The sequence below is a fragment of the Grampus griseus genome, assembly GCF_964374135.1.
Source record: "Grampus griseus genome assembly, chromosome: 12".
NCBI classification, from domain to species: domain Eukaryota; kingdom Metazoa; phylum Chordata; class Mammalia; order Artiodactyla; family Delphinidae; genus Grampus; species Grampus griseus.
The window spans coordinates 22,085,143-22,093,008 of record NC_139006.1 but is presented as its reverse complement, the minus strand read 5'-3'; the positions used below and the strand labels follow the sequence as shown (position 1 = coordinate 22,093,008).

The window sequence follows — 7,866 nt, the reverse complement described above, 5'->3', positions numbered from 1 at the left end:
TCGCGCCCGCAAACCGAGTCCTAATCCTCTCTAAAGAGCACCGGATGTGACGTGTGGGCCAAAATAGCACCGCAGGGGCGGGAGCGGCTGGCGAGCGGATCTTGGTAACAAGTCGGAGTGATTCTCCGGTTGATGCTAAGTTGTTTGGAATGGTTACTCCCGCTGGCTCTAGGGACCGTCTCTGAAGAGTCGGCCTTGGAGGGAAACGGAGGCCGGCGGGAGGGCTGGGGGAAGGGACCGGGGCCTAGAACAACTGCTGACTAATCGGCGGGCGGCGGCGGAGGAGGAGGGGGTGGCCTGCCGACCGGTCGGCCCGGGTCACGCGCCCGAGGGCGAGCAGAATGGGCTCGGGGCGCTCGGGTGTCGGCGGGAAGCTAGAGTACGGACTCCCAGCCAAGGGCTCCACTCAGCCTTATGGGGGCGGGGGGCGCGCTGTGCTGTGAGTACCCTAGACACGTGGCCCGGTCCGCGGGGGAGGGGCCCAAGGCCGGTGGGCTGGATGGGAGGCCCCGAACGTAGCGCCCGGCCCGAGAGCCCCCCAGTAACGGTCGAGGTTGAGAAGACCCTTTAATCACCTCTCATCCAACATCCTTGTTTTTACAGAAGGGGAAACAGAGGCCCAAGGACTTGGGGTACTTTTCCTAAAGTCACAAAGCTGAGCCCCACCCACAGCCTGGGACCCCCACCCCCCCACACACTCTCCATCACCCGGAAGAATTGTCCCCGTCCTGTCTTCACATTCTGTCCTCCCGCCTTCCCAGTAAGGTAGGCAGGGCCTGATGCTGCACAACCTCGTTTTATAGATAAAGAAACTGCGACCTGGGGCGTTCAGATCCCAGTTCTGCTGGTCCATGGGCAAGTCTCTCACTCTTGCTAAAGTACACGGGGTGGGGGGGCGGGATGGTTGTGAAGGTGCAGGAGAAGGCTGGCAGTGGGTGCCTTGGCTCCCCGCAAGGCTTGCACCTGCCTGACTTCTTGGACTCAACCCAGTCTCCCTAGGCAGATGCCCAGGCCCAGCGAAGGGCAGGGCTCACCAAATCCTTCAGCGGGACCTGGAGCAAAGCTAGTGTCTTTCTTTCAGTGAAGACACATAAAGCACGAGCTGTGTGCTAGGAGCACCCTGGGGAACTTGACCATGAGTAGGAGGAGCACCCCTCCTCCCAGAGTTCAGACCACCTGCCTAGAGAAAAACAGGCCAAGCGGTGCTCACTGGATAGGGTAGGCTCCAAGATGTGGAGGGACCAGAGGAGGGGAAGGGAACCTTTGAGCTGGGCTTCAGTGGGTGAATAGGAGTTTGCTGTTAGAGAGATGAAGGGAAGGACGTCGCAGGCAGAGGAGTTTCCTATATTTTTCCTGCAGGAAACTGCCGGGTGGGTTTTGATGCCAAGGATGCCCATGACAAGGGAGCAGATGAAGCAGCCTTCTTGTCTCTGGGATTTTGCTTCCTGCCCTATAAAATCAGCTCAGTGGGAGTCCTGAGACAGGCTAGGGTACAGGAGTGAGGAGATTCCAGCAGGGCCTAGAGGACAGGCTGGATGTGAGGAGGGAGAATGGGAGAGAAAGCCTTGCCTCATGGGCAGGAAATTGGCACATTTGAGGGCTGGAGCAGCTGCTTCCATGTTCAGGCTTCCCCTTGTTGGGGACAGCCAGGATGGCTACAGTTTATCCAGCAGGAGCTGTGGGACTGCCTGAGTCCATTCCTTTTTCTCATTCTATGAGGAATGGATTTTCTTAATCCCCAATTTACAGATGAGGAAGGAGAGGCTCCAGATTTGCCCAGGGAGAGATAACAGCAGGAAGAAGTGGAGTGGATACTGAAACCTTTCTGTGAAAGGGAGGGTAGGGTCAGAGGGGCTGTGGTTGGGGCTTGAGGAAGAGGACGTCTCTGTCCAGTGTCACTGTGTGCACTCAGGGTGTGAGACTCCTGTTGCCTCTCCTCCAACCCTTCTGCTCCACCCCCTCCCTAATCTGTCTGCCCTTTGGCTGGCCTTACCCCCTCTGTCAAGGGCAGCTCAGGCCACCTGGAGCTCTAAGTCAGTGGAGGGGAGGAGGGAGGGAGGAAGGTAGCTGGTCTGTAGCCTGAGGGAAGAGGGAGGCAGAGGAAAGCTGGAGATGGCTCTGAATTTGCCCTGGGGGGCTGCACAAATCCAAAAAATTTTGGGAGTCCAGGGCTCCCGTTCAACTTCCCATTCCCTGTGCTTCCCACTCCACGACCCTTTCCAGGGCCCATCAGGGCTCAGGGACCTTTTGGCCTGGCCTCTTCCCATCCTCACACATCAGTGGGATGGCAAGATGGCTAAACACATGGTTAGGCTCTGAGGTCCTCTATGGCCAAGTTGCTGCACCCGCCTCTCCAGCCTCAGTTTTTATTTCTGTAAAATGGTACTGTTGGTATGGTAGCCGAAAGGAAGTCAGATAAAAGCTGCAATAATAACTTGTTATTGTTTTTCCTTTACTCCTAGCACACAGCCCCAAGACCACCTTTGATCACCTTCAGACAAGCTATGCATGCCAGAGGTCCCCCTGGCCTACTGACCCCGGCGCTGCCTCTCGCCTCCTCTGTCCTGATGCTGCTCATGAGCGGCCTGTGGCTGCTGGGAGCTGGCCCCAGCCTTGTCCTGGCCCCAGAGCTGCTGCTGGACCCTTGGCAGGGTGAGGGCCGGCCACATGGCCCTTGGAGGAGGCAGGAGACTTGCTGTAGGGCCTGAGACCAGTTGGCAGGAGCAGCATGCATCCTGCAGTTGTCAGGCAAGGACAGGACCCAGGGCCCCGGGGAAGGTCAGCCTTGGACGGGAACATGCCCAGCTCAACTACAGCCAAGAAGGGAGGGCCGAGGACCTGGGCAGAGGGGCCAGCACAGGGGTGGGAGCCTGTGAGTAGGAATTATTTTCAGACGGCTCCCCTTTCGGGTGGCTTTCCCTTAAAATAAACTAAGACTTTCAGCTAAGCCCAAGAACAGGAAGGAGGCACTAGGGGTTTGAAGAGTAACCCCAGCTGAACACCTGTTTCCCAAGAATGACAGCTTCCATTTACATTTGAGGAACCCAAATGATGCTCACAGAAGTGAAGTGACTTATCCATGGTTGGTTGTTCTTAAGAAGACCGAGTGTTGGGTCTGGCTTGTTCTATTTAAAGCAGCAGGGGGCCGGTCACAGTGTTTGGAAGCCCTTGGTCCCCACCACCAGTGATTAAACTACTGGCAGTGGGCAGACTTTGGCTCCCGGGGAGGGGGTGCTGGCTTAGTGGGCGGCCCTGGCGGAGGGTGTTTCCCCATCTGGCACACCGGGGCCAGCCTTGGGGGTTAGGGCCACTAACCTGGCACATAAGCCCATTCTCTCTCCCAGCGCACCGGCTGCTGACACATGCCCTGGGCCACAAGGCCCTCCCAGGGCTGCTGCTGAGCCTGCTGCTCCTGCCCACGCTGGGCTGGCGGCAGGAGTGCCACCTGGGCACACTGCGGTTCCTGCATGCCTCCACCCTCCTTGCCCTGGCCTCCGGGCTGATGGCTGTGCTGCTGGCAGGTCTCGGGGTGTCCAGTGCAGCCGGGGGCTGTGGATACATGCCTGTCCACCTGGCCATGCTGGCGGGGCAGGGTTACAACCCTAGACGGCCCCGTGGGGCACTGCCACCATGGCTCCTGCCGTGGCTGCTGCTCGCCCTGACACCACTGCTCAGCTCCGAGCCGCCCTTCCTGCAGCTCTTCTGTGGCCTCCTGGCTGGCCTGGCCTGTATCCTTTGCCTGGGCCCAGGGCTCATGTGGACGTGTGGGTTCTGTGGCTGGGCCCCCAGGGTGCCTGGGAAGGAATTGGCACAAGAGGTCGGGCCCCCACATTCACACACATCCCAGGAGCGTCTCCAAGTCCTCCTCTCGCCTGGCTCTGGGCTGGGAACTGGGGGCTTGTGGCCATGTAGAGGTACCAATTACAATTTAAAGGAGAGCCTGGGAGCTGAGGGGCCCAAGGAGGCACTTAATCTGGACGTCCCAGTGGAGGTGGGTCTACGCCGAGACCATGCAGAAGGAGGGGTTCAGGTGACGAGAAGTGGAAAAGGAGAGCACGGGCCTGGCAGACAGTACAGAGGGTGTTAAGGACCAGGGTGAGCGTGAGCCTGCGGCTCTCCTGGCACCAAAAGGGGGAACGACCTGTGGCCGGTGGTGCAGGTGTGTTAAACAGGCTTTTGCTCCAAAGATGCTTAATGCCTGTCGGGGACAACAGTGCAGTCAGAGGGAACAGTGGGTACAGGCTGACCCTGGAGTCGTTTAGGATTGGGGACACCCGGCTGAATCCTGGAGAGGGGAGCATGTCGCCCTGGCTGGGGCAGGGCCCAGGGGTGGGCCTGGGGTCACAGGCCTGAGCAGGCCAGCAACAGGCCTCAGGGGACAGCGGGCAGGGGGCAGCTGAATGGGGATGAGACAGGTTTTGGGATGAGGCACATCTGGCTCTGCCTCTCATTGGCTGGGTAGCTTCAGGCAGGGGCCCTTTTCCCTCTCTGAGCCTCCACTGCTGACGAGGGTGATGACACCTCCCTGGCAGGGCCACAGTGAGGAGACAGGAGGGAATTCCCATCACACACTTGGCACGGGGCCTGGCATGTGGCGCAGGCTCACCCCTGGCTGAATGTGGTTTTCCTTGACCCGCCGCCCTGCCCTGGGCAGACAGACGCGGCTGGGGCCTTCCGGTGGCTGGAGATCTCTGAGCAGCGGCTGCAGGCACTGCAGGAGGGTGTCCTGTGCAGGGCCCTGGCGGGGTGCTGGCCGCTCCAGCTCCTTCCCACCCCAGGTGGCCTGGCTGAGCTGCCTGTCACCCATCCTGCCGGAGTGAGGTGAGGGTGATGCCGAGGACACTGGCCCCGGTGGTGGAAGCCATGCCGGTGGCTGGCAGTCAGGCCTTCTGCTTCTGCCCCTCCAGGCCGCCCACCCCTGGACCGCCTTACATGGCCTCCCCTAGCCTCTGGCCCCTCAGAGAAGGCTCAGCCCCGCTCCCGCCAGGCCTGGGGCCTATGCAGCCGCTCTGGGAGGGCTCCTCAGAGGTGGGACTGGCCTGGTCTGGGCCCAGCTTCCCCCCAGGGACCCCGCTGTGGGCAGCCCTAGACGAGCAGATGCTGCAGAAGGGGATCCAGGCCTCACTCCTCGAGGGGCCAGTCCAGGGTCCCGAAAGCCCACTCCGGCTGTCTAAGTCCTCCGTCTCCTCCCTGCGGTAAGGTGGGGTAAGTAGGGGTGGGGTCCCCTGGTGTGGGGGCTGGAAGCGGCCCTGACACTCCCTCCCTGTCCCCCCTTCCCACAGGCTGCAGCAACTGGAGCGCATGGGCTTCCCCACGGAGCAGGCGGTGGTGGCCCTGGCAGCCACAAGCCGTGTGGAGGGTGCCGTGTCACTGCTGGTCGGCGGGGATGTGGGCACCGAGGCGCTGGTGACTCAGGGGAGGGGTGGGCCCACCCACCCTGAGGGTCCTGGGCCCCCCTAGCACAGGCAGGCTCTCAGGTGAGAAGCCTGGCCTGTGGGTGGGAAGTCAGAGCCCAGCCCTGTCTGCTGAGAGTCAGGGTGGGTTCAGAGGAGGCCCCCCAGCATCCTGCCCTGGTACTGTTTAGAATAAAAACCAGTTCACTTTTCAACCTGGACCTCCTTGGAGGCAGCAGTTGTGTCTGACTCTTCTACATTAGCATCAGGGGGATGAATGAATGAATGAAAGAATGAACGAGCAGTGAATGAACAGCCGACTGCAGGAGAGCAGCTCCCTGATGTCCAGAAACACAGTGTTACTGAGCTTCCGCCTCAGGGTCTTTGTTGGGCTGGACCCTCTGCCAAGGAGCATTTATCATCTGTTTCCCAGCTAATTTCTACCCATCCTCAGGTCTTGGCCTACACGGAGACCTTCCTCCAGGAAGCCTTCCCTGATTCGCCAGGAACAGCATCCCTTCACCGCCCACAGCCCCCTGTGTCCCTGCTGGACAAGGGCCAGTTCAGTGCGACAAGGGCCAGAGCCCCAGGGCAGGCTCTGAGGCTGGTGGCTGGGCCCTGCGGTGGGGGGGGGGCGGGCGGGGGCAGGAAGCAATGTGGGCGTGCTGTGGGGGAGAAGCTTCCTCAGCTTTGTAGAAGCAGCTCCTCCCTCCTGGCCCCTCTCAGTCCTTGCCCCCTCCCAGGGAGGGGAGGTGTAGCCAAAGCCTAGAGGACAGAGGGTGGGGCATGGGTGTGAGTCACCGATGGGAACTCTGCAAGGCAGAGGGGCCGGGACGCTGGACTTTGAGGGGCAGTACAGGGGGCTGTAGGCCCCGGATTGGCCTGTGCTCTGGTCACCCGTGAGGCTGTACCCCAGGCCAGGGCCAGAGTGGAGGGGCCACAGAGACTGACCCTGCCATTGGTCACCAGCCAGGGGTCAGAAACAGACTGGGAAACCTGAGGACTACACCATCAGCCTCATTTTACAGGTGAGGAAACAGGCTCAGAGAAGGGAAGCTGCCCTGAGGTCTGGTAGCTCCTGCTGGACACCTGGCTAGGGGGTGGGGATGGCCTGAGCCTCTGTTCTGCTCACCTACCCCCATTCCCCAGCTGCCCAGGTGATGGCCAGGGGAGCCCTGGCCTCACAGTTGTGCTTTGCAGGTGGATAGTGAAGGCCACTGAGAAGAAAGGCTGCTGGCCCTGCCCGGCTGCCCCTCATCTAAGCACACACTGAGACCAGGCTGGTGGGCAGTGAGGCTGGGGGCCTTTATTGGCCAATACACATCTACCTCCTGGTGTCTGTCACAAGCCGTTGTGGGAGCAGGTGGCCCCTCCCTCTCCATGCCCCCTCCGCCTGGGACATGAGAAGGACTGAGGGTTCAGGGGTCAGAACTGAGACAAGGAGCCCTGAATGTCCAGTCAGATCAGGTAGCTTGACCTCAGGGTCAGGAACCCAGCACCAGAAAACAAGGAGACGAGGGGTACAGGTGGGCCCCCCAGGTTTGGCTGGGGAGTGGGGAGGTGAGACTGCCCGCTCTCATCATCCCTGGGTGTGCTGAGGGCCGGGCAGAGCCCCAGCTTCCAAATCCCTCAGTTGCTTGGGGCCTGGATGGCCAGGCGGTTGATGAGAAGACAGAAGCTCCAAACCTGCCGCCCCTCCCCACAGGCCTGCATCACCCCATTTCACAGAGGGAAACTGAGGCCCACGGCCCTGAGCAAAGCCTCGCCTCTTGCCTGGACCACACCTCCCTCTCAGGCTCCAGTCCCGGCTCAGCCTCATAGGAGGCAGATGCGCACGGGCTGCCAGGACCAAGACATGCCCACCCCAAAGGCCTAGGTGGCAGAAGGGACCCTGAGGATATTAATAAATACGGATGGCGGACCTTGGAGGCAGCTGGCCAAGTCCAGGCTGGGAAGGGAAGCCTGGCCTGGCCCTCACCAAGGGGCCACCACCACACTCAGTCTCTCTCGTTTCGGCTCCTGGGGGCCACGATCCGGTAGCTGGTGGCGTGTCCTCCCCTCCTGCCCCGCAAGAGGCTGGGGGTGCCCGTGCCGGCAGGGTCTGCCCCTGACCCCTCTGGTTCTGCGGGAGGGAAGGAAAGAGGCCGGGTTAGTGACGTCTGTGTGAGGTGCCCACCTTCCCTTGGCCCTCTGAGGGGGTGGGGGGTGGGGCTCTGCCCAAGTCTAAGAGGCAGAGGTGTGGGAAAGAAGGGGGTCTGCAAAGCTGGTTAGTGCCCCTCCCCGCAGGAGTTATTAGCCCCTAACCCAACTAGAACACTCAGGGCCTCTATTTGATTTTCTCTGTCAAGTGGGGATCAATGAACCCACCATGTTTCTGAAATGCTTAGCATGTAGCAGATGCTCCATAAACAGTATAGCTCTTTTCTTCGTTAACATATCTTGGAGCAGAGGTGTGCCCTGAATCATTCCCATT

General features: G+C 60.7%; 2 protein-coding genes across 6 annotated transcripts in view; one reads left to right on the top strand and one right to left on the bottom strand.

Annotated features, from left to right (window-relative positions):
* Positions 1-65: 65 nt before the first annotated feature.
* Positions 66-5,565, top strand: RHBDD3 (rhomboid domain containing 3). 3 transcript variants are annotated; one of them, XM_082667200.1, is made up of 7 exons: positions 66-104; positions 604-765; positions 2,463-2,652; positions 3,345-3,728; positions 4,659-4,821; positions 4,908-5,195; positions 5,283-5,565. In XM_082667200.1, exons 3-7 carry the CDS (start codon positions 2,505-2,507, stop codon positions 5,458-5,460), a joined length of 1,161 nt encoding a protein of 386 aa, XP_082523326.1. In that variant the 5' UTR covers positions 66-104; positions 604-765; positions 2,463-2,504; the 3' UTR covers positions 5,461-5,565. The 3 variants fall into 3 exon arrangements, with proteins under 3 accessions (XP_082523326.1, XP_082523325.1, XP_082523327.1); XM_082667199.1 differs by having other exon boundaries at positions 91-379; XM_082667201.1 differs by lacking the exons at positions 66-104; positions 604-765 and adding an exon at positions 186-439.
* A 1,162-nt stretch (positions 5,566-6,727) lies between these two features.
* EMID1 (EMI domain containing 1) overlaps positions 6,728-7,866 on the bottom strand; it is a 40,968-nt gene continuing 39,829 nt past the window's right edge. For all 3 annotated transcript variants that reach the window (XM_082667491.1, XM_082667490.1, XM_082667492.1), the window contains exon 15: positions 6,728-7,515. In XM_082667491.1, coding sequence (XP_082523617.1) covers positions 7,391-7,515 — 125 coding nt within the window. In that variant the 3' untranslated portion in view covers positions 6,728-7,390. The remainder of the gene's footprint in view (positions 7,516-7,866) is intronic.